This window comes from Caretta caretta, chromosome 17, assembly GCF_965140235.1.
Source record: "Caretta caretta isolate rCarCar2 chromosome 17, rCarCar1.hap1, whole genome shotgun sequence".
In the NCBI taxonomy this organism is placed as follows: Eukaryota; Metazoa; Chordata; order Testudines; family Cheloniidae; genus Caretta; species Caretta caretta.
Window position 1 is genome coordinate 13,451,016 of NC_134222.1, and position 26,557 is coordinate 13,477,572.

The following is a 26,557-nucleotide window of genomic DNA, read 5'->3' on the forward strand; positions in this document are numbered from 1 at the left end:
TTGATTTCATTATGATCTTGCTTATGATGATAAAGGTATTTCATGGGCTTGACTTACATGAATACTTGGTCATTTAAAGATGTGTTGATGCGTACTTCTTTTGAGCAGTGCTATGACCATAAATCCATCTAGTTGTGATTCGAGAGAGTGCTGTCTGGAAAGCATTTTTTTTTTTATTTGGAGTATATTGAAGCTAAACTTTCAACTTAAGCCTGTATCTCATTATAAGTGTTTTGGGAAGATGTGAAACTTGAAATTTCTTTGCTAGCACTTTGAAACTACTAGCAAAAACAGTTGGATATGTTCAGAATGTCCTTGGGAATATCTATGCACAGGCTTGCCCTGAGTGCTTTTACATGGGACCAGTAGCTGCATTTAATTGAAACAGCCATTGTAAGCATCGCAAACAGGAAAGAAGATCAATAGAGTTACCACAGAACCAAAAAAAGTATAACAGTGAAGGTGACCTGGCCCCACTGATGGAAAAGGTGTCTGGCCTGGGCTACTGAAGAGTTCATTATGTATGGTTCAGGTAGCAGACACACAACATAATGAGAGAGAAGAGCCTCAGTTTGATTCTGTCTCCTTTGCATCCATAAAAAGTGCTTTCATATCCTGTATAGTTTAATCATGAGTATGCACAGTCCTTTGTGCTCCTTTCTCCTGTGTTACTTAGGCTGGCTTGGTGCTGGTATTGTTAGACCAAATGGGAGATACATAAATGGGCTTTAGAGAAATTGGAGGAATGGTTTTACTCGTTAAAATAGCCGTACTGAGCTGTTAAACTTTAGCCACTAACCTGCGTGGGGATGGGTTTCATTTGGCTTAGGACTTTGCCATTACTTTATAGTCCTTGAAACCATTAGGATGGCTGAGTGGGCAATTGTCACCAAACTTTCCACACAGTCAACACAACAGGTGAAGAGCTTGGGTACATAAGTTGCTTTTAAGCACTTCTGCAGATCTCTGTGCTATTTCTTCCAATAGTATAATTCCTGGCACAGGCCAACTAGATGACTCAGACACTTTTCATCGCTAAAGTTGGCTGAGAGCTTCAGCCTCTCTTAAATGTTGAGCAAAATCTTAGGAGGTGCTGGGCATGTGCCGTCCCCATTGCCTTTATTGGAGGTTTGCAGGTGCTCGGCATAGTGAATTTGGCATCAGTGGCCCTTACTCAAGGGAAATAAACCTTGTAGATTCAGGATCCCAGGGTCTCAACATCTCTTAAGATTGATCTAATTTTTTCTTTACCATGAACTGGTCAACAGGGGATTTGGGCAGGTAGGTTTTATTTTCAGTAAAACGTTAATATAATAGTATTTCTTTTTTTTAAAAAAAAGTGATACTATTGAGACTTTCTTACTGACATTCGGTGTTGTAGTCTTGGAGAAAATAAATAAATCTCTCCTAAAACTGTCGATGGAGGGCTGCACGTGGCACCTGATGAATGGGTAAAATGTTTTTTTTAAAAAAAATAGGGCATGGGAGCTCTGTGGAGTGACATGAGCTACAAATGTGGCCAATGGCACCTTCTTGGAAGGGAGGAAGAAGGCGCATGGTAGGTTCTACTCAGACAAATAATGAAAATGAATGACAGTAGTACCTACAGGCACCAGTTGAAATCAGGGCCCCACGGTGGTAGGCATTATAGAAACCTAACAAGAGGTCCCTACCCCAAAATGCTTACAGCCTAAACAGACAAGACAGACCCAGGACAGGAGGGGAAGAAGTGGTACAGGGAAACGAAGTGACTTCCTCAAGGTCACACTGCAGGGCAGTGGCAGAGTCAGGAATAGACTCCAAGTCTCCTGACTCCCAGTTAAGTGCCCTATCCACTAGACCAGGCTCCCATGCCTCATATGGCCTTGGGTTTTTTTGCTTTTCCCTGTAGCATGTGGGTGTAAGCCCCTTGCCAGGATTATCTGGGCATATTTCCCTGCCATTGCGGGGGCCTTGGGCTCTGATGCACATCTGGCTCCTGCTATTTTCTGCTTGTGGTGCATAACAGTCTCCTGAGCGGTGTAATACTTTGGTCTAATTTTGGTTGTTGGGTTTAGCATGCGGGTGCTGGGTGATGGTGGTGGCCTGTGATACACAGGAGGTCAGAGTAGGTGATCTTTGGTCGCTTCTGGCCCTAAACTCTGTTTCTCTATGTAGTTTTGGTGAAAATAAATCCCACATTTAAAATGTTAATTGGGGGCTACACAGGTCCCCAAATACATTGGCAAAATGTGTTATTTCCTAAAAAGATGGGGACAGACCCTCAGCAGGTATAAAATGGAATAGCTCCATTCATAGAATGATAGGACTGGAAGGGACCTTGAGAGGTCGTCTAGTCCTTAGTCCTGATGGACTGTATTATCTAGACCATCCCTGATGGTGTCTGTGTAACCTGCTCTTAAAAAATCTCCAATGACATTCCACAACCTCCCTAGGCAATTTATTCCTGTGCTTGACCACCCTGACAGTTAGGAATTTTTTTCTAATGTACAACCTAGACCTCCCTTGCTGCAATTTAAGCCCATTGCTTCTTGGCCTATCCTCAGAGGTTAAAGAGAATAATTTTTCTTCCTCTTGCTTGTAGCAGCCTTTTATGTACTTGAAGACTGTTATCATGTCCCCCCTCATTCTTCGCTTCTCCAGACTAAACAAACCTAATTTTTTCAATCTTCCCTCGTAGGCCATGTTTTCTAGACCTTTAATCATTTTCGTTGCTTTTCTCTGAACTTTCTCCAATTTGTTCACTATAAGCTCTTTGGGGTAGGCACAGTCTTTCTCCATTAAAGTAATTCATTCTGGCCCATAGGATTTTTGGCAGCCAATAGTTCATTGTCCTTCAGAATTAATTTTTGTCTAACTTCTGTGTACGTAACATGCTTTCGGCTAGTCCGTTGAGGTGCTGAGTGCTCTCTTCGCCCATTGACTTCAAAAGGAGGTGAAGGGTGCTCAATACCTATGAACAGGAATAGCCTGTTGAGTGCTGTATATGCTCAATGGATAGACAGTTGCACAGCCTCCTTCTGTGCTTGCAGTATATCATGCTGCTTTATTTGTAGCTGGTACATCTGACTCAGATTCTTACTCTTATTTTAATTCTGCACTGACTTCATTGGAGTCTGCAGGGGTGTGTAAATCAGGACAGAGCATCACCCTGAGCCTGGTGGCAATGAGATGTGTGTGATAACTTCACAAGTGAAGAAAGTAAAATAAACACACTAATTCCACCCTTTGATTCGCTCTGGGTGGCAGTGTGCCGAATGGTTCCTTGTGCCGTATGGTAGGTTTTTATATCTAGCTCATGCTTCTGGGCAGGAAGGAGGACTTGATTCATAAATTTTTATTTGCCTTAAAAGAATAAACATCATAAACATCTGCTGGAATTAACCAAGAAAAACTAGCTAGCTGAGGTAAACCTTTGGGTCTGTGGGTGTCCAGTCTGCATTGATTAGTAAAGAGCTCTGCATTTGGTCTGAGTTATGCAAGTGGGCTTTCCAAATCCCACTTATCTCTTTGTGCCCATTTCGTAGAGAATTTAAATCTTACAGACATTTGGGTATCTAAGCATTTTTTTTTCCAAAGAGGAAAATTACCTAACGTAGGTTATTTAGGGTAATAGTGCTTAGAGCTTAATGAACATCATCTAATTAATCCCCTCATCCCAATGAATTTGAAGAAATGTGTGTCAGTACTGTTGTAATGTCATGAAGTGATGTCAAATTTACATTATCTTCAGAATATAGGGTTGGAGTCTTAGCTGGTGTAAATCAGCATAACTCCACTGAAGACAATGGAGTTACCCCAAGTTACACCAGCTGAGAATCTGGCTCACAATATCCTGAGTCCAGTTTAAAATCCCGAGGCTTCCTTCCTGCTTTCCATTCCAAGCCCATCATTCTCCTTTCCATTTCCATCTCTTATCCCTGTTGTGGCATGAGTGGACTGAGGAGAGCTGGCTATAATTCTCCTTGGTCTGTCAACTTTGCTGAAGAAGATCCCCTTCCCTTGTCCAGGGGAAAAGTCACTGCTAGGCCTCTAATTTAAGGTCTGGCCAATTTGGAGAATGACATACACTGGCTATTTAGAGGCCTACATGAGGCCCTGGGTTGGTGTCTGCCGCGTTTTAGTGAACAAATATCACTTGACATAGGCCATTTGCTGGTACTATGTTGAGTCTATGTTGAAAGGGCATGAAGATGGAACAATCATTCTCTTGAGGTGCTCCCTTCAGAATTGGGCTGAGACACTAGTGTGGGAGAAGCTTCTGGAAGAGGTGAGCAGAGGTGTGATAAGTCTCTTGTTCTGGTATAACCTGTGCTTTTGATTCCTGCACCTTTCTGAGGGGCTAGATGATGCATTATGAGACGGAAGGGTCTTCCTACCTTGAAGTCTGCTTTATACTCTTTAGCCCTTCCCTAGAAACCTATGAGCACCTGGACTTTGCACCATGCAGCTAGTCCAGATTCACCCCTTTCTTCCTAAGCTTTCCTCCACCAGGGTTAGCTGTTACAAGGGGTCTTCAGGAAAAACCCTGGGGTTCCAGACCCTATTTCCTTTTGTGTCTGAGAGGAGATACCATCCTCTGTATGACTGGTTTGGAGCTAGTTGGATTGCCTGCTGCTGTGACTCGGCCATAGTTACAATGTGCCTAAATAGCGGATGCCTCAACACAGACTCTTTGTCACTGTGATTTGTCCTAGAGTCTGCCACTCTGTTACATGGCCCCTTCTTGGGGCCACCATCTTTTCATCAGAGGGAGACTGGGCAATATAAATACATCATTTGTAAACAATCAGCAGCCATCCTGAATGAGGTGGAGTCAGTTTTGGGTGACATGTGGTTTTCCCTCTGAGATCTGGGCTCGCGAGAATAAAACAAGGCTGATGCTATCAATGAAATAACTCTAATGCAGGGAATTGCTGATGTGTGTGTTAAGTTTCTCCACCATGTTAACGTAGGGCGTGTCTACATAAAGAGTTAGTGTGTGGCAAGCCAAGGTGTGAATCTCCCGCGCACTAGCTCCCCAAGTACTAGTTTGCTGCGTGGACATCACTACAGAGTACTAAAAGTTCCATAGTGCACTTTGCAGTGGGGGCCACATGGCCAGTTAGTGTGCAGCAAGCTAGTGTGCTATAGATTCACACTCTGGCTTGCAGCTCATTAGCTCTCCCTGTAGACAAGCTCTAGTATTGTGTCACATCCATCATCTGAACACCTTTAATTTTTAGGGGTGGCTAGAGGGGATGGGAGATGTTAATGCTCAGAGACTAGATTAATTTTGTGTGCCATTTACTGCAGCTTAAAATCAATGGAACTAACTCTTCCCTTTCTTCTGTCCAGGTTACAAATTGATTGGAAGCCATTCCGGTGTGAAGCTTTGTCGGTGGACAAAGGTACCTTTTTATTTTTTTTTTAAGGTTGCAAAACTAACAAAAATAAACATCTAGAGACCTAAATCAGGTGTGACCCTTCTCTGTCCAAAATAACCGTTTGAAAATATATTCCCTGTAACCAAACCTTAAGCTGTCTATTATAATGTCACTTTGCATTTTGATTTATTAAATCCCTGCTGTGAAGAGTAGAAATATGGTTTACGCCAAGAAGCTGGAGCCACTCTCTAGTAGTCTCACTTTCTGCGGCTTATTCCTGTTGTTGTTGAAGCTCCTGTCTGCAGTAATATATAGCATGAAAAAGTAATTGGGCAGATTGCTTGCACCACAGAGGCAAGATCTTCTAAAGCAAAGATGACACCTTCCATTGTAATAGCTGTAGCAGGGTATTCAGACCAGTTTGTCCTTTAATTGATGTTTCTGGCTTTCTGTGGTTGTACTGCCTTGTCCTTGTCTCCTAACAGAGAATATTATGAATTTTGCAAATTCAGGATATATTTTACTAAAACTTTCTCAGAATTATAAACTCTAGGATTAAGCACTTTTAGTGAACGTGATGACACATCTTTAATTCTGGAGTCATGGCATTGATAAGTTCCTGGTGTGTCTGTTTTTGACGCATGATTAGCGTGGTCTGTTTTGAAAAGAACTCTTTGAATTATGATTACCAACATGGGTGGCTGAATCTAGTTTTTACTGAAATGCCTGATGGAGAAGTCTCACATCACAATATCTGCACCTCTGAATGGTTTAAAGTGCACCCTGCCGTACTGTCATGAATGTTTTGTAAGGCATATTGATCCTGGTAATGCTTTTGGTGACCACTGCATCGATTGCAAAAAGTGGGCTGTAAAATTACTTTTAAAAATGTTCCTTCTGTGGTTTTTAACATACTAGCAGGTAGCGAAAAACGTAAAGAAAAAGTCTTCCGATTTTGTCAGTGCCGCAAATGAGAGCGAAGAATAGAGAACTGATTTGTTTTAAAGTGCCATCGTTTCAAGCAATATTACATAAAACCCATTAAAAAGTATAGAACTACAATTTGGGAATGGATGGGGGCAGTACGTAGTTATTCTGAAGTGTGTGGTATAGATCTGGTCTACATTACCAGTTTCAGACAGTATCTTAATTGATTTTAATTTAAACCAGTGGAAAGCAGAAGTAGGCCTAAGGTTTATTAAAGAAAACAAGCTGTACAGTGCCATCTTAACTAATTAGACGTATTTATGCTTTGCCATATTACAGAAGAGAATTGGCAGGTATGAAAAATGTGTATTTCTGGGCATCTCAGAATATCCATCTGCACGATCTGGCTCTCTTAGATGATGTGCATCTTCTCAAATCCATACATATGGCATTGGGCAGGGACTGTGTTTTTGTTCTGTGTTGTTCTGTACAGCAAGCCCAAGCAAGGGCTCCAAGGACTCCTAGGTGCTACGATAATACAAAAAGTACTTTTAATACCTGTTTGAAGGCAGGGGGCACAATCACCTTTTTTAACTCTTTTTTAAAAAATCACTAAGTGCGTAATTATACTGTAATGGTTAGGCATTAGCTGTATTTTCTTTTTCTCTAAGAGGATGAAACTTTAATTTCAATCACCGGGGCTTTTAGATTAAAAGGGTTTGGTTTAAAAGTTAATCCATTATATTCCTCTCTCCCTCTTGATAGTGATAGCAATCCTTTCCCATTTGTTGTTGTTGATCTGATGTGTTGTGCCAAAAAACAAAACAAAACAAAAAAAAACAATCTCTGTCCCAAGCAACATACATTCTAAATAGACTGCAAATTCCTACGGGAACAGTGGTTCTCCAACTTCTGTATTGGTGACCTCTGTCACACAGCAAGCCTTTGAATGCAACCCCTGCATATAAATTAAAAACACATTTAAAAAAAATATTTAACACTACTATAAATGCTGGAGGTGAAGAAGGGTTGTGGAGGCTGATAGCTCGCGATTCCCCAAGTAATAATCTTGCAACTCCCAAAGGGGTCACGACCCCCAGTTTGAGAACCGCTTGGATAGATGCTGCAAACCCAGGCTTAAGGAGATAATGCAGTCCTCCTGGAACAGACTCCTGGTGTAAAAGAGGGTTTGTATTATTTAAATTAGGATTGAGAAAGAAGCAGTTTTTTAGGAGAATTAAAACAAGTGGATGTTTAATAAGGTAGTCTTTAAATTGGTTTTTGTTACTATTTGTAGTAACTTTTTACAAGAAAGTTACCTTAAGTTTACAGCTAAGTGGCTTGACCTGTTGGTTATTGATAGTGAGTATTTTTGTAAGGCTAAAAGCTTTAATAACAGATGTGGTGGGGTATGATACTATTCAAGAAAAAATGATGTTTAAGCTACAGAATTGTTTGTTGTTTCCTTCCTGTAAAGGAGAGTCATGAATTTCCCAGCACTGATGTAAACTTTTTATATAGGCACATACATAAGCTGCTGTAGTGTACACTGATCTGCTTGCCATGAATTTTCTCAAATAGACTATATCTGTCATTATTGTGACCTACTGCATACATTTAACCTGGCTTGTGGAATCTGTCCATGGATGGATTTGAATGAACATCAAAGTGGCTGATGATTGAAACTGCAGATCTGTTAGGGGAACAAATAACCATACAGCATTTATATGACCGTATTAAAAACAAAAATGATGCAAAACTTGAAGAAATGCCTGTAAAGATGTTTGGGTGTTGCTGTATTATAGTTAATACAGCACTGGGGACTTGATCTCCATTCCAATGCATTGACTTTGCTGTGGATTCTTTGGCAAAAGGAAGCTTAATTTAAGCAGCCTTATTGGTATTCAGGTTACTGGGCTAATTAGTCACAGGTATAAGTCTCTAGTGAAGTCAGTTACACTGGAATTTTCATATGTTCATAGGTTGTAAAGCCAGAAGGGAACCATTGTGATAATCTAGCTTGATCTCCTGTATAATGGGAGTAAGAATTAAGTTTGATCCATTGTCTTATTTCTTTCTATGAAGGAAGCTGAAATATGGCCAGAGTTGTCAAATCTTGTTTTTCTACATTATTTTGCTTTTTGCATCATTTGGTTGCAAACTGTGTGTTAAACTTCTATGTGGCTTTTTTCCCCTTTCTGTTTCTAGTCTATGCTGCGAGGTAGAGGAGGCTGCTACAAACATACTTTTTATGGCATTGAAAGTCACCGCTGCATGGAGACCACACCGAGCCTGGCTTGTGCAAACAAATGTGTGTTTTGCTGGAGGTAAAGTACTGATGATGATTTACTTTGGGGACTGTCATTCTATCATTTGGTGAATTAATTGGAGTGTTTATAATCTCCTGGATTCTTAGCGTGAGAGAAAGACCTGCTTGCAATTCTGTGAACTCAGCATACCTATTTTAAAAAAAACCTCAAACAATAATTCCAAAAATTAAATCGGATTTGTTGCATGCTGACAATCTGCTGAGTGCTGTGTACACACACTTAGTAACACATAGCCTAGATATTGCAACTGGACACGTGCTTACACATGGAGATCCAGTTGCAGGGTCAGTACCTCAATGCCCTTCTTATTACAGTTGCAAATGGGAGGTTTTTAAGTTTAAGGTGTTTCATTACCAAAGATTGCTAAATTTTGCATCCAGAGTAAGAAAATATTAATATGATGATAAATGTGGTTTAATAGACCTCTTTAATTTTTAATTTATTTATATGACATTTTAAAAAGATATTTTTAAAAGATCCTTTTATAGTTCCTGAGAATTTGGTGGAGGGATTAATTCAGTGTATGTTCTTGCTGTTTCGATAGTGAGGGTGGGAATAATTTCAAAAGCATCCTTGAGTTTCCAAAGAATTTTTCATCTGGAAAGATGACATTTAGGCTATAAAGGAGCTATCCAAGAAACTGAACATGCTGTGCTTTACTTTGCAGCTAGTTTTTTCTTGCAATGTTAAGTCCACTGGAAAAAATACCAAGCACTAATAAGTCATCTCGGAACCTGATTCAGTTAAAAAAAATGAGTAAACTTCCCCATGGTGCAGGGTCACAGAAGTGTTAAATAAATGTGTTCATATGTTTTAGATTGTATGAAACTGGGTCTCTCTTTTGTGTGCGCGTGCATGCCGAAGTGCATGTCCCAAGATGGATGGTCTTGTTAATCGTCCCTTGAGGGGCGTGAGCTTGTCGGAAGCTGAAATTTAAGATAATACCTGAACTAGCACTCCTTACTCAGGCAAAAATTTCATAGTATTCAGCAGGAATTTTTTTGCCTGAGTAGGGAGGGCCAGGTAAGCCTGGTAGGAAAGAACATAACCCTCAGTATAAATAAAAACACTGAAGTGAAAATGTGATGGATAGGAGGAGTTGAAAGTTATTTCAACTTCTCAACTGTTCGTTCTTTTTCTGTCCCATTAACTAATTCAATACCGTTCAAACTGTACTTAGCTTGGGTATTATTTCTCCCCAAGAGCACATAGACAGACACCATTCATTTTCATATTCTGCCAGCGTGCTGGACATCTCAAGATCATACTGTGAAAACAGCTGTATCCCCCTGAGTGTCAGTTGTTTCCCCTATTCTGATAGTCTGTAAATTTAAGAGTAAAAGTATTTTAAATAACAGTCCCAGTGCAGACCGATTGATGTCATTTTGAAAAGGACTTTGAAGATAACTACAATGTAAATGCTAAGTTCAAGCATTCTGTACTGGCCATCCTATTTAAATCTACACTTGAGCCTTAATTGGTACTGTAATCCTAAACAGGCTCTCCACACCTCATGGTTTGAAAGGACACCGTGAACTTCATATGGCATAGTTAATGGGTGTTATTTTCCCACTCTATTCTACAGTATGTCATAACTGTTCTGTAGCTAGGAAACAAAATGTGGTTTGTTTTTTTTTCTTTTTTCTCTTTTCAAGACTTCAGTTTGTAATGGTGCAGTTAATTCTGCAATGGTTACTGTGCCATTAGGAGTGATTTTGGCGTGTGTGTAATTGTGTATCCAATCCCAACACAGATGGGGCGTATCATAAACGTAAAATAGAAAGCAATAAAAACCACCCAAACGAAGCTTTTTGGTACCTCATGTTCTACTACAGAAAATTTAATACCGTTCCCCTCCAAAACAATCCAACTACAGTATTTTCTATCAGCAGGAGTCTGTGTCTTGAAGTATGGGGCTGAATCAGAGACGCCAAGGGAGAGTAAATTTGGAAGTATGATAATTGGGATAAATCGTCGAGTGTGACACCCGCCATATGACTCTAACTCATAGCTCTGTGGAGCCATTTGTCACTTTTTAAAATAATGCTGGAAATGGAGTAGCACTAATGAATAGTAATGCTGGAAAACGGATTTTGCTAATGGTGACAAACTGAGTGCAAGGAAATTACTTTCTAGAGGACTATGCTGAAAAACATTCTAGGTTATTTGCTTTGGATGAAATGGGTCTAATTAGTAAGCTCTTCGGTATGAACAGGAGGAGTGTCTCTTCAGCTGTCAGGTCAGGTGCAGTTAAAAACACGGATACAGGTGCAAAAAACAGATGTGTAGCAAATTTCAGTGATCTAGGGTCATCCCTACCTCTTTCTGACCAGTTTTTTGGGGGACCTAGGTACAGCCTAGGTAGTCCAGTGGTTAGGTCACTAGCCTAAGACTTGGAAGACCAGGTTTAATTCCTTACTGCACCACAGAGTCCCTGTGTGACCTTGGGCAAGTCACTTAGTTTCTGTGCCTCAGTTACCCATCTGTAAAATGGGGATAATGGCGTTGCCCTGCCTCATAGGGCTATTTTGGGGATAGATACATTCCAGGTTGTGAGGTGCCCAGATACTGTGGTAACAAGGAGCCCCGACTGGTGGAACAGGCAGGCTCAGTGGTACTCCAGTACATCAGGTGGCACCCCGGAGTGGAGGGTAACCCATCACATTTACCATCTGTGCTGTTGGAGACTCATGTGGTAATGGTTTTGTATCCAATGCTAGTAAAATACTTGTAATATGTATTTCCCTCCTGACTGGCCCTGTCAGCTAGCTCTACTCACTCCCTCCTCACTGGGTTTCAGAGCCCAGGTTCCAGCCTGAGCCTGAATATCTATACTGCTATTGTTAGCCCTGTAGTATGAGCCTGAGTCAATTGACCTGGGCTCTGAGACTTGCTGCCGCAGTGTTTTTTTTTTTTTTATGGTATAGACATACCCATAGAAGTAAATGATGACTGTCCCACCCCCACTCCTCTGGCAAGACATGGCTATAGTTTGGCTGTCTTCACTCAAGATGGGCGCTGGCTAGCATTGGTTATGATACTCATCATCCTAAAGCCCATATGCATGAGTGTGGCCATGGCTCGGCCCTTGGCACGTTAAACTCTGCAGCTTTGGTCCCTTTTTTAAAAAGTGTGGTTTGGCTCACTCCATCATCCGTGGAGGCATTATGCCTTGTGTAGATATAATGCCCTGCACTGGTGAAAGGAAGCAATTAGGGGTGGTCTGTCTTCAATACCACTTCCATTCAGAGACAGGCAAGATTAAACTTGGCCCAGGATTTCCTAAGCGCAGTGTACACGTTGTCATATGCTTCTTGTTGCCAAGAAGGCCAATGGCATTTTGGGATGTATAAGTAGGGGCATAGCGAGCAGATCGAGGGACGTGATCGTTCCCCTCTATTCGACATTGGTGAGGCCTCATCTGGAGTACTGTGTCCAGTTTTGGGCCCCACACTTCAAGAAGGATGTGGATAAATTGGAGAGAGTCCAGCGAAGGGCAACAAAAATGATTAGGGGACTGGAACACATGAGTTATGAGGAGAGGCTGAGGGAGCTGGGATTGTTTAGCCTGCAGAAGAGAAGAATGAGGGGGGATTTGATAGCTGCTTTCAACTACCTGAAAGGGGGTTCCAAAGAGGATGGCTCTAGACTGTTCTCAATGGTATCAGATGACAGAACGAGGAGTAATGGTCTCAAGTTGCAGTGGGGGAGGTTTAGATTGGATATTAGGAAAAACTTTTTCACTAAGAGGGTGGTGAAACACTGGAATGCGTTACCTAGGGAGGTGGTAGAATCTCCTTCCTTAGAGGTTTTTAAGGTCAGGCTTGACAAAGCCCTGGCTGGGGTGATTTAACTGGGAATTGGTCCTGCTTCGAGCAGGGGGTTGGACTAGATGACCTTCTGGGGTCCCTTCCAACCCTGATATTCTATGATTCTATGAATACTGTAGTCTCTTCACAGGGCTCAGGGATAATATGCGTGTTTTTTAAGGGCTTATTCATGTCTTAGTGAAGTGAGTAGGAGTTGGCAATGGGAGCAGGAACAAACCTTTAATTATTATAATACATAAATATCCCAAACTAATAATTCACTTTACCACAAAAAAATAAAAAGGTAGTTGGTCACCATCCATTATTGCTCTCAATCTGTCCACTGTATTTGTTGTGTCTCTTCAGCTTAATTGTCTAAATGGAAAAATTTAAGTGATCAAATCTTTTAATCAGTTAGAGGAAGCGTACAGACTGAGTTTTCCGACACTGTGCATATTCTGTCACGATTACTTAGGAGATCACTAAGCAAACCTGATTTGATTATATCCTTTGGCTGAGTGTCTAAAACCCAATCAATTACTGTGGAGAGATGAAGCAGTTAAATAAGATTTCAATGAATAGGTTTTATTATTTTGTCTTTGAGTAGGAGGCAACCAGAATAAAATACCGTAGAAAAATTGCTCTTATTTCTTCCTTTAACACTACATTGATTACAGCTGTGTCTAAATGCTCAGTCTTCCGCTAGTACAGCAACCTGAAATTTCGTGGCTTGAACTCCTCAGGGATGGATTTCCTTACCGTAATACTTGAATATCTGTATTGCCAACTCACAGTGTTCAAAGAGCAAGAGTCAGGCCCCCAGAAATAATGAAATTTTCAAAGGAGATACATTGTGAGTTTTTGGGTTCTCAAGGTTTTCTGTGCAGTTGGGAGGGTAAGAAACTTACCTTTTAAAAACCAAAAGCAGACTTTCATCTAATAACTTGACTCCAGAAGCTGGGGCTTTTAGAGAAGCATCGAATATCATGATAAAATCACAAAAGTTAGCAACACTGGAATGTAATAGAATTACATTAAATAGAATTGGAGCCTGTAAGCTGGAGAAGGCCCCTCCCATCGCCAAACAACCTACTCATTTTAATAAGTGAAGTCATCTTCCTGTAGGGGTTTGTTCTGTTAACAAAAATAGGGTAATTCAAAATTAGCATTACCTAAACCCTAGCTTTAGCCTTCTCCCCAGGCTTGATTTGTCCTCTAGTTTGTTTTCCATAAGACCGGACTGTCCCAGCCCCTACCTTCCTTTGCAGGTCCCACTGGCTCAGCAATAAGGACCCTACAGGGTTTCAGCACCTGTGTGACAATGGATAAAGGTGCTTGTTAACTCCCCATGCGTAAGAGGGTTCCCTGCCTATCACATGGGTAACCTGGGGGGGGCTAAAGCAGAGGTGCAGGTATCCAGAGAAAGGGTGTATTTCTTTCCTCTCGGCTTGCTGCAGTCTTGAACGATGGGTAGTGGCTGTGACAGAGTGTTCCAACCAGCTTTGGTCTTGTTTTTAATTTGTTTGTATTAATAAAGCCCGTCTTGAGGAAAGAGCCTTGGGCTGAATGGTAGCATGGGGCTTTAGTTTATCTTCCCCTATTGCCAGGTGAGGGACCGGGAGAATTCTGTCACAGGGTCTAATTCTGGATTCCTTCCACAGATACAGTTCAATTGACTTCAAACATGAGGGTAAGCTGGATGGTGTGCAAAATATATAGCTTGGGTTTGATGCCAGCAATAAATGGTGGAAACTTAAACATGCTAACAAAAAGGTTATTTGAATGGAGAGCAGAGAATACCTTCCACAGCCCCATAGGTACAGTGGCTTCCACCTCCATTTTGTAGCAACTTCTTTATGAGGTGCTCAGTTCGGTACAAATACCTAAATATATCCTTCCTTGTCAAGTCCAGGCAATATAGGGTGGGGAATAGGTCTCACTATATGTACAATAGTACTCTCCACTTAGATAGCATTTTCCGCATGAGTGCCCTGCAAAGTAAGGAGTATTATTATCTCCATTGTATAGAAGGGGAGGCTGAGCTACAGCAAATGGAAATAATTTGCTTAGGGTCACATAGTGAGTAAACAGTAACATGTATCCAAAAAGTCCTCTAAACCCAGGCAGTCTGGTCCAGTGGACAGGATACTGTATTGGGACTTGGCATCTATTCTTGGCTCTGCCACTGACTTACTGGATGACCTTGGGCAAGTCACTTTACCTCTCTGCTTCAGTTTTTCCCGTCTGTGAAATGGGGATAATGATACTTTCCTCCTTTGTATGGACAAAAAACACTTTTGTAAAGCTAGGTGGTATCATTATTGAGATACCTTTCCCTCAACATTAATTTCCCAGTCTCAACCGCATACTGGTACTGAAATCCATACTTTTCATCACTCTCACTCTTGTATCTCAAAACCATGATGTTTGATATCTCGTACCTTTGGTGTTCTCTGTGACAGTAAAACTTTTGTGATACAGTACTGTGGTATCAGTAATGAATATTGTTATGAGCTGGTGAAGCATTGTTATGGGTTGAGTAAAAACCTTGTTGAGATTGATTTTTCCTTACAGTTATCTTAAATACAGGGTGGATTCATACCCACCAATCACAAGCCACTACCTAAGACAAAAGGGTTAGGTGACCCTGCCCAGGAGTTTTGGACTAGGTGGGTGGAGGGGTTTTGCTGAGTGTTGTTTTTGGGTGGGTGTGAGGGTTGGCAGAACAGACAGAGGCGCTGAGGTGAAAAAGCAAGAAAGCCGAGCAGTAGCCTCTGAGCACAGTGTGTGACCCTGGGAACAGACAGAGTGCTTTTGGGTCTGTTGTTTAAAAAGGTTTGGGGCTGTAAGCTAAGAAATTGCTCTTTTGGTTTTTGATTCCTTCTATGCTCAGAGAAGCAGGACTCTGTACTTTCCTTGTAAATAAACAAGATTGAACCAAAGAAAATACCAGACTCCATCAATGTCTGCTTTCAACTGGAACATCCTCAGAGCCCTGAACTATGGCTAGGCGCTCGGGTCAAAAAGATACAACAATATAATAAAGCTATTGGAAACACCATGATCACTTCCCTCCACTAATTATTGCATGTGGTTGGTGAAATGGCACTCAGTCTTGCCAATCCTTTTTTGACAGAATGCTAGAAACAGTCTTTTGAGTTGATTTTGAAGGAGAAGCTTCCATGTCTCCTCATTCTTGTTAAGTGGGGAGCAGTTGTTGTGTTGATTGCAATACATATTTCCTTAGCGAAAGAATATTAGATACACTAGGCTAAATTCTGAGAGGTACTTGTTTTCTTAATGCATTGAAAAGGTCTATATTAGAAAAAGCACGTTCTACCAAATTACATGGTTCCTAAACCCAGCTCTTTCCCCTCCTCATCTCAGCCCCCAAAATAAAACTAACAAAAAGGAAATATGTACCGCAAAACCATCTTTGCTGACAGAGTAAAAGTGTTGCTGCTGATAGAAGCTAAGGGTGGATAAATGACATTGAGAGTTAGGAGCAAACCAGGAATATGTTCTAGGAGTCTTGACTTTCAATCCCCAACAACTAGACCATACTTCCCCATAGTGTCTGTAGAAGCTTCCTATTGCTGGGTCTCCCAATCTGAGTTACCAAGGCAGGCAGACGCTGGCAGTTCAATTTTTTGTGTGCTATTTGTTTCTTTATAATGGACTGGGCTACTTTTTCACAGTGGAAAATAACTCCTTGTTCTGTAAAGGTTTGCAGTAAATCCACTGACCTTTTTTCCATTTTAAGCAAATAGTGCTTATGGAACTTGCCCATGGTAGTAAACTAGTGGTTGCTTCATCGTAAATATTTACACCATAGGAGCATTCATCTTCCTGGGAAAAAGTTATGATTAATTGCCAGGGTCCTTTGGGTAGTATTGGTAAATGATATAGGTAGATCAAGGGCCTGATGAGAATACAAATAAGGTTCACTTGTAGGCCACACTGATTTGCTGACGGACCGCTAGAATGATCTGAAAACTCCCCGTTGTGTTCAGGTGATGTCTTTCATCAGTTTCTCATAGCAGTACACTATAGCACTCATGCCTTATATTTCAGAGTAGCAGAGCAGTCTCTTAAATGAATATGTTTTGAACGTGAAAGTTCTCTAATACAATAGGATTTTTTCCCCTTTGTTTTGAGTATGGTGTGTTAGTGCTGGAAGGGGAAGAAAGTCCCCCATGATTACCTGCTTGAGACCTGAGTAACTAGTCGGGCACATGTTCTAGGACACCTTATAGCCTGCTGGTGAATGAAAAGGTGAGAGTGAATGATTGGCTTTGGCAATAACTAGGAAGTGCAATCTCCAAAGCCATGAAATATGCTTTGTGTCCCCATTAAAACTCCATACTCCAAATAAGCCACTTGTAGACATGACCTAGTGTGTTTATTAAACAGTTAGTGTGTTAAAAAATTCAAGGCCTGTGAGACGCTCATAATTTATGGGTGTCCAGAGTCCATCAAGGAAGGATCTATTGACTTTCTGCCAAGTCACCCTATTAAATATGCATGGTACAAGTGATGGAGTTAAACATGTATGAGTTGAATAAATACCTTATAATAGAATGTAAGAGTTGTATGAATGCCTTATAATGCTTTTTGGAGAAACTCTAGAAGAATAAAGCTGCTTTTGATTGAGATTCACTTTTATTTATGTATCTTCCCTTTGTGAGAAGTTAAAGATGCTTCAGGCATCAGTGCATGAATTTGTTCTTTACCTGAACGAGAAGGATATTTGGCCCAAACAGGCACTTTGGCCTTGTGCTAGGTTGAGAATCAATTAGTTTGGTTCAGTCAAAGTGTGAGGTTGAAGGGTTTTTCTCACTTAGATCCCTTTGACTTGGTGGAAGTCTTTTGATTAACTCAATGGGCTTTGTCAGGCCCTTAATTCTGGCCCGCGATCTCTTCCTTCCCTCTTTTAGCCACATATTAGATATTAGGCATGAGCTCTATGTAGCTGGAAGATTACAGGAGGAAGACGTGGCCTTGAAGACTATAGAAGAGTAATATCAGAGTCTGAGTTCTGCAGGTCAAAAACCACTTGTCTGAAATGCTCCTGATATCAGCTCTCCCTTGAGCAGCATTTTGCACAGTAACCGGAACTGTGAATGCTGTATGGATAGAAGGTGTGATCCTGTATTCCTTGCTCAGTGTTTTAATCCATCAGTGCCATTGCGTGAGATCCAGTAGGGTATTTTGTTCCCTCTACAGCGCTTTAAATTTCTTCTGAGAGCTGTACTGAAATTGATGGTGCAAGTGCTCAAATGAGAGAACAAACAGGCAGCCTTGTGAATACACAGGCAGCCTTTGTGAATTTCAGATTGGTTCAAAACATGAACAGAAGATGGGGGAATGCACAAGATTAGAGGAGAAACTTCCATTTTTGGCCTTCTGTTTTCAAACACACTGTATTATTTTTAGAAGAGGCACAGAAGTGTGTGCGTGTGTATTTTCTTTCTTTTTTTTTTTGGTTTATACCAAGTTAACCCCACTGAATTCAGTGGAGTTACTCCACTGTTGTAACAGAGAACAGAATCAAGCCCATTGTCTAGGACCCCTTTCTGTGTTGTTACTGGTATGCACAACATGAATCACTTGTAGTAAAGGGAAATCATGAGGGATGTTCTACCTTTTTGTCTGGGAGTTAAGAGTCTGGGAGATGCCTTTGGAGTTTTGCACAGTTGAGTTTCAATCGATTTATAGTATATCTGGAAAACTAAGGTAGAGGGTGAAATATAATTGCAGGTGCCTGGCCTGTGGAAAAATAATCAGTACAGGCGAATCTGAGTACAGCTGCTGAGATATTGATATAAATGCTTTCTTTGGGTGGTTGGGCTTTCCTGACTCTGAGCAAGCTGCTGCATTGTGGTCTTACTCCAGCTGTGTCTCAAATGTTTGACTGATTGTTTTGTTTGCCGCTTACTTCAGTGCGGAGAACTAGTACTTTGTTAGGTTTCAATACTTTAAAAAAAAAAAATCTTATAAGTAACCAGAGAAGGCCTCACCTCCATAAACCTAGGAAATTAACTGGATCCATCATAAATGCATCTCTGATCTATTGCAAGTTGCACCGTCCTTTTTTTTTATATTGAATAACAAAGTCTGCTCTTGTCCATTTTACACTGGAACTCACAGAAAGGGTAAGGCTATTGTGTTAGAAACACATCACTTCATTTTCAGTTGAGGATAGCATCTGTACCTTCAATATTCGGCTAAATGGCCTGGGACCTGCCTCCTTGAGTGTGTCATACTGCCGCAGCTGCGCTCCATTGAAGATTCTAGAGCTGGATCCCCTTGATTTTAATAGAGGCATGGTTGGAGGCAGAGTGTTCCCTTGGCTGCTGAAGAAACTTTTGCCCATCGTCCAGAATAGTTAGACTTATGGCCTTCAAAATGTACTGCAAGGCCCACCTTTCTGCCTGGGGAGAGGAGAAATTGAGGCATGGGCAGTGGGTAACATAGGCAGGGGAATGCTGTGCCTCTGCAAACAGCCTGGTGTGGCCCCATTCACGCTCTGCCCCCAGGCCACCTCTTGCCTGCTTCCAGTTACCTTTCCGCTCTTCTGTGGCCAAGAGGCGGGGGCAGGCAGGCTGGTGCTGGTGTGCACAAGTCTTGGGGCTAGGGCTGAGGGCACTCCAGCCACGCCCACCCGGTGTGCTGGGTTTGGGGACACTCCCGTTGCCCAGCGCTGGGGCTGGGGGCTTTCCGGATGTGCTGCCCGCACAGCACGCTGCAGGGCCGGTGGTCGCAGGGGGGTGTGCTCTGGGCTCCAGCCGGGGGGCAGGGGACCTCAGGCAGAGCAGGAGCAGCCAGGGACTAGCCTCCCCCAACACCGTGTTCACCCATCGGCCATGAAATGAGGGCTGATGGAGCTGGCTGCTTTGTTAGAAAAGTCCCATATATTTATTGGGTTGTGCGAGGGTTGGAGTTGTATTGGGGATTTGTAGCTGGCTTTTGTTTTGTTTTTTTAATAATGTCAGAGGTGCAAAGATTGGCAGGTGGGCTCATTCTTGTGGGTTACAAATCACAATAAAAAAATCAATATTTCTCTCTTCAGGCATCATACAAATCCAGTGGGCACAGAATGGCGGTGGAAAATGGACCAACCTGAAATGATCTTGCGAGAGGCTATTGAAAACCACCAGAGCTTGATCAAGCAATTTAAAGGTAATTTAAATGTATTTTTTTTAATGAAGCTGTTAAGCGGGAATCAGAACAGACACTAACTAATAATGTGTGGAGCAAAAAGTTTCTAGAACACTAGAAAAAAAAGATGAGACTAATAAGGGCCCTCAAGCGTACGTAACTGTGAAATTTTTATGGCACATTATTTATTGTCGTTTTTCCCCAGGTGATTTGTCATGTTTACATCATTAGAACTCAGGATCAGCCTCTGGGCTGCTAGTTTCTGCCATGAAAGAGCTATCTCTTATATGATAGCAGGGGTAAGATATATGGTTTGTGGACAGAGGCCCCACAATGGGTGGGGACAGACTGGGTGACTACAAATCTTGACCTTGCTGTATAAAAGGTAAGGAGAGGTAAGAATGGAAAGGAGCTGTCCATTAACCTGAGCAGAAGGAGTGCCATAGATAGAGCCTCATTGGAATGAGATCCGCAGGGTATTGGCTGCATTTTCTCTCACGTTTCACAGTAGCAGCCGTGTTAGTCTGTATTTGCAAAAAGAAAAGGAGTACTTGTGGCACCTTAGAGACTAACCACAAGTACTCCTTTTCTGTTTTCTCTCATGTTTATGTACCTGGTTTCTGCACTTGAGGGTCTGATTCCCCCTGAAGTACTTGGCACCCAGAACTCCAGCTGGAGTCAATAGGAGCTGCAGGTGCTCAGCACCTCTGGAAATCAGCCCACCTGAATGTGTAACCTGGAATCTTCTTGGCTTTGTTTCCCGTATGGGCTACTCATTAGCTCACATCCTTTTTCAGATACAGAAAATTAGTTACCTTGCCATGGTCAACACTTGTGCACAAGAAAAGCCAACCGATTTGACAAGAAAACTCTGACAAGAAATAAGCTCTTTCTTATTGACTGTTTAGATTGTGACTGCGTCAGGAGTCAAATGAAGCATCCGTAAAATGTGCAAGTCGAGCCTTTGTCTTGGATGTCATTGGGTAACCCATCTGTCTATCATGGCTGAGCATGGAACACGCCCAATGGATGAGAAACGTGACAGGCAGAAACTTTTTTCAGCAGTATGGAGTGATCCTGTCTAGTTCATTGGTGTTCTCTCTTATGTAAACCCAGCTTGAGTTAGGCAAAGTCGGTCCTGCCTTCCTTTTTCGTTAAGTTGCTGATTTAAATCCTGTTATGTTTTGGATGAGACAGTTTCTTAGGATCTTGATGAACTAGATATTCATGGCCTGATTCTAATGGAGAGGGCCAGGGATGGTGGGGCCTGGGCTGTGGGGCTGGAGTGGGATAGAAGAGCTGGTCTTTGTTGCTGGAATGAAGTGAGGGGATTGTGGGTGCAGGGTGGCACTGTGGCTAGAATGGGTTCTCCTTGCTCCACCCCCACCCTGACATAGCTTCCAGCCACAGAATTCTCCATTGTGTAAATTAGAGAGGGAGACAGAGAGAGAGAGAGATCTTATTGATTGATTGGCTGCTGAAGGGGACAGGGGCAGGATAATTTATTTGGTGGATACTTTTTTCAGGTAGTGACTAGTAAACCCCATTGCCCTTCACAAAGGTGGACACTGCATAGTAATAATAATTAAATCAATCAATCCTCCCACCCTCTCCCACTCCAGAAAAGCAGGTACCTTTGGTATTGCAGTCCTGGATTTGTAACGAAGTGTGCCCTGAAAATCTAGGTGCTGTAAGAGGTGGGGAGGGGAAGGTCGCTTATCTGGGTGTTTCTGATGTGTTTAAACAAGATCCTTAATACAGTACTATAATGCTGGTACAGTGTGAACAGGGAAGTTTGGTCCCTAATGTTCATTATGCCTAAGCATTGCAGCTCAATGGGAATGTGATATTAAAGTCACAAAGAGCTGAGGTGGTGGAAGAGTGAGCACCGTAGATCTGAAAGCGAGCTCATCCACAGGAAATGGGAAGTTGAATGTGGTCATTATGTTTAGTTATTAAGTGTATGGGAATTCATGTGCTTCTTAACATGCCCATGTACTCACTGGGAATAACCCTGAACTAGCATATCATTTATGCTGGTCAAAATGATTGCTTATAAAACCTCAGTACCCCACCATTTTGTATGTAGTGCATGCCATATTGGACAATAACTGTTGTAGGAAAATTTTTAGAGAATTTAAAAATGTGCTGTTGGGATTATTTTTTATTTCCCTCTGCCTGTAAGCCTGGTGCCTTGGTCATCATTATCCAATAGCGTAGGGTTAATAAGGGAAGGGAAATTAAGCTAAATGCATCCCAGAATAACTTTGAGACATGGAAATGTCATGACTTTAATGTCTGATATCTTTGATCCTTCCAGAACCAGAAGAAAGTGCTGTTTGTCCCATTGTAAATCTGCGATTCTCCTTTCCAGTGGGGTAAAATTCCCATTTTGAGTCCTGGAGGGTCCCTGTGAGTAGACATTATTAGAGCTATCATGGGCTCAGGACTAAATCTAACTCCTTTTAAATGCACTAAACTTCCTGGTTCTGGTCACAGACCAACTTCTCTGTTTAAGGTTGAGGCTGTATCCTCAAACGCCTTTCTTTATATTGACGTTGCAGTCTAGTGGGTAATTTTCTGTACCATTTGAGCTGCAGCGTCTAGGCAACATGAGGTGAGGTGAGGACTGTGGTTTCCAGCCATAACTCTTTTTTAAAATTCTTAGTATATTATTCAAATGCATCAAGGCACCTCAGGCCAATATAAAGTGACATCTTCAGAATAGAAATTTGAATTGGCTTGCTTCTTATTCCTAGTGAAATGAGTTCACGTGCAGACGCAGAAGCTCAGGGAGCTGGTAATGGATGGGATAGAGCACTCTTCGTTCCCAGATTGCTAGTATGAATCTGGCTCATGTTATTAGGAGCTAAAAGCACTTATATCTGGTGACTGTTCCATGGGATAGCTATAGCTGGTAGCCTTATTGTTGCTACCTTCTCACTTGGAAGTGGTCCTTGCAACCCAGGGATGAGGCAATGTTTGTGTGTTAACAGGTCTTTTGTCTCAGGAAATGTCTTAAAGCAGATGGTATTGCTGACGAATACTGATTTGCAATGGAATATTGTTGCTGTGTTAAATGAAATGTGGGCCTTTGTTTTCGTGTGAAATGCACAAACTACTTTCAGCTCTGAGGGAGGAGGAACATAACTTGTTCATTTCTTCTTAAAGAAAGGCTTATGGTTCTTGGTTTTGTTCCCTTGTTCCTATTCCTTCACGTGTGCTTTATTGAGGACTTATGTGTGGGCGAGAGACTATTCTATACAGTGTACTAAAATATTGCTTTTGTTGTTTATACAGGTTCATTGTATACACAGTGACCGGCATCCTCTGTTGGTGCAAAGCAATGTTAGGGCATTGACTTCAATGATGCCATGTTAATTTACACCACCTGCGGATCTGGCTCAGTAGCTTCAGTCATCAGTCCCATTTTCTTGATCTTGACTCAATGAAAATCTTAAAATGAGTAGCCGCACAGGTGGATTGGCTCAAGTACATGATGGTTCAGAAGGGTTGCTTACAAATTGGTGTTCAGTTACTGGAGGGTAAAATGTTGGGTTTTTTTTGTTTTTTTTTTTAAGGATTAACCAATCTTCTCTTTCCCTGTGATGGACAGCAGATTTTCATCATTCACTTTACTCTCTCCCCAGTTTCCAACGAATATCCAAGATGTGCTGTTTGTGTAGGTTTTGCATGAATTCTTTTCAGAGTAGCCGCTGTGTTAGTCTGTATCTGCAAAAAGAAAAGCAGTACTTGGTGCCACAAGTACTCCTTTTCTTTTTATGAATTATTTCGTAAATTCTTTTCCCACCGCACTCTTCTCCCCACCTCTCCCTTTTTTCCAGGTGTGCCAGGGGTGAGAGTAGATCGCTTCGAAGAAGGGATGGTGGTGAAACACTGTGCGCTGTCTCTGGTGGGAGAGCCGATTATGTACCCAGAAATCAACACGTTCTTAAAACTGCTGCACCAGCACAACATCTCCAGCTTCCTGGTTACAAACGCACAGTTCCCTGTGGAGATTAGGTGAGAATCCTATGAAGTGTTTTTTTTTTTTAATGGATTTTGTCTTGTTCTAAAGAGTTGGTGTTGTATGGTGTGCTTATATTTTATCATAGTGGAAATACACAATGCCACAGTCTGCATGACAAATAGCCATGAAAATTATTGCTCAGAATCTGCCTGGGTCATAGTTTTAGTCTCTCTGGGCTCGTTTCCCGCCCTCTTCCTTCTCTTCTCCACACCAATGTACATTTACTTTATTTTTTTTTTTTCTGTGCCTCTTAAATTCAGTGCAATTACTTTGAATACAGGCAGTATAACCAAACGTCCATTCCGGAAGGTTCTGGAGATACCTAAAGTCTATAAGAATAAAACAAATGAAATGCAAATTGTGTTTTGCTTTTGGTGTTGCAATTGAGTAAAGGAAGGGAGTGTTTCTCATAAACAGACCGCAAATTAAAGCTCATGAGTTCTATTCCCAGTTCACTTGCTCGCTTCCTTGTGACCTTGGGCAGTTCACTCACTTCTTCTCTCAGTATTCCCACCTGCAAAAGGTAATTAGTCATTTTTATCTAACCACGCAGAGGGAGTTGTGAAATTTAATATTTGTAAAGCATTTTCAGATACTTCGATTAAAGGTCCTGGGTGAATTAAAAGTATTATTTGTCTCTTTTGAGAGTGCTTGACACCTGTTTAACCAAAAATCAGAACAGCAGTGAAAAACTTGCTGCTAATGTTCAGACCCTGTCTTCAGCTCCCACAACTTGGGGTGGGGAGAGGGAGGAAGAGCACTTCGAAAGGCATTAGTTAACAGCATAGGCCCAAATTCCTCTCTGGTGGAACGCTAGCAGTGTCACTGGAGGGTACAGCCGCGATGGCTTTGGTGTGTTATATTTCCCACAATTTCTAATTCCAGGTGAATAGGACATTCCATTTGTTGCAAAATAATAATTTACACATCAGTAATCTCTGATATTTTGGCTTCCTCTCTGGCTCCCTTTTTTGGTCTGAATGTGAGGGCTGGAGGCACACATTTTTTAGAGTGAGTAATTAGGTACTCCAAAGCCATTCCAAATGATTGGGTAATTGTGTAATCAAGTTACTTTTCAAACCATGTATTATGAGCCTGATAGATAGAAACTAAACATAGAATTTAAAAAGAGAGCCAACACTATTTTTGAAAATATATTTCTTGGAAAATGATGGGGTTTTTTTGTTTTTTTGTTTTTGTTTTTTTAAATGATAAAATTCTAGTTTTGCTCTCTCATCAGCATGTCCATTGATCCCAACTAGCAAAATCCGAGCCTGGTATATGGTACAGCAGTTAATAAGACTTGCTTTAAGAACACACAAACCTTGCTGAGATAAGAGTGGTCTTATTCCTGCTGCTGAACTTAGACTGTACAGTTTATTGACATGATGTTTTGTCGGTATTGTAAGTCTCTTAGGGATCTGACACTGGCTGTGTACAAAAGCATTTTCAGGTTTAGCTGGTAATTATATCCACTACATTAGGTTGTGTCCCTTGTTTGTTCACTACTAAATCCATGTCAGAGCTCCGTGGAATATCACAGCAGCTCTCACAGCTTGTGGGGTAGAATGACAAGTGTATTCATGTACTTTCAGACCCAGCTATGCCCCCTTGTGGGTGCTGGGGCTCAGTCGGTCACTGCAAAGCGGAACAGCATAGAGCAAGAGGGTATGTAAAACCTCTGCTCATGATCGAGTCCCAATCTTTCTGTGGTATAACTGTACTAATTCTGCTGGCTGCCTGCAGCTGCTGGGGATGGGGCATGCTTTGGTTCCTTGGAGAAGAGGAACTTTTCCAGTTACCATTCTGAAAGTGACTAGCTCTGTTTTCAGTGATACCTTTTTATCATTATTATTATATTATTTTATTAGGCAAATGTAACATGCAAAAGACTGGCTACGCTCTTTGTAATTGAATATTCCAATCCCTTAATACCTGGAACACTTGGCCATTTGGGCAATTGCTGCTTGGACTGTCAGTTCAGAGCATGCTCACTAGTAAACCGGTTCTTAATCTAAACTGTTAGATTTGTTTCCCATTAATGATCTGTTCTTGTCTGAATCTGGAGAGGAGGTATATGCTTGGGTACTTTGCAAGTTCATGTCGAGTAATTGGATTTTCTAACCATTTACAGCTCAGCTCTGGTCTCATTCCAGACAATTCTTGTCACTTTTAGTTTTCACCTTCATGTTTTTTTAAAGAAGGAGTGATTGACAGCTGTATGAAGGATTCTTTTTTAAAAGCACTAGATCAGACTGGAGTTGTAGCCTGCTCGTTAGCAGCTTTCACAGGCAGCATTTGTGGAAGGCTCTTCCTTAATTTCCTAAGATATTGGCTAGTAGACCCACAGAGCTGTGTGATAAAATTTTGAAGCTGTCACTTTATCTAGAAGGCATTGTGGTAGAGTGTTTTTGCCTGGTGTTTGACAAATATCACCAGCCCCCCAGAAGAGACAAAAGGGTATAAAAATTAATTGCCTTTGTCTATTTCTCTTGATTTTAAGGAGCTTGCTAAGTCTGATTCTCTCAGCTTGTTACTCTTTGTTCATTATTCCTTGCATAGCAGAATACAGTGTTATTTATTCTGCTCTTTGCATCTCCAGTTATCTGTGTCTGCATCACACTTGCTAGCCTTGGGGTTCCAGCATGGATGAAATCGGTCACAGGCTCTTGGACAGCAGAATAGGTTTAAGCTTTTAGAAGTCACTTACGCAGTGCTTGTGTTAACCCACTGGTGAATGTGTGTTTTAACTGGGGGCTGTGACAACTCCTGTCCTCTGTGGATCAGCATAGGGGGCATTCACTAGGAAATTACACTTGTAAAAAGAGTAATGTCTTAAATTATAAAAGAGCTAGAGCATAATACGCTTTCCTGCAGAAATCCAAGCTGCAGCTCTTTGCACTTTGACTGATGCGGGCTGGGATTACTGTAATG

The 26,557-nt window shown here is 41.5% G+C and overlaps 1 protein-coding gene across 3 annotated transcripts in view; it reads left to right on the forward strand.

The window, feature by feature from the left end:
• Window positions 1-26,557, forward strand: part of LOC125623967 (S-adenosyl-L-methionine-dependent tRNA 4-demethylwyosine synthase TYW1) — a 126,993-nt gene that overhangs the window by 32,671 nt on the left and 67,765 nt on the right. For all 3 annotated transcript variants that reach the window (XM_048824164.2, XM_048824163.2, XM_075120771.1), the window contains exons 10-13: window positions 5,338-5,390; window positions 8,502-8,620; window positions 19,505-19,614; window positions 23,439-23,616. In XM_048824164.2, the coding sequence (XP_048680121.1) occupies window positions 5,338-5,390; window positions 8,502-8,620; window positions 19,505-19,614; window positions 23,439-23,616 (460 nt within the window). The remainder of the gene's footprint in view (window positions 1-5,337; window positions 5,391-8,501; window positions 8,621-19,504; window positions 19,615-23,438; window positions 23,617-26,557) is intronic.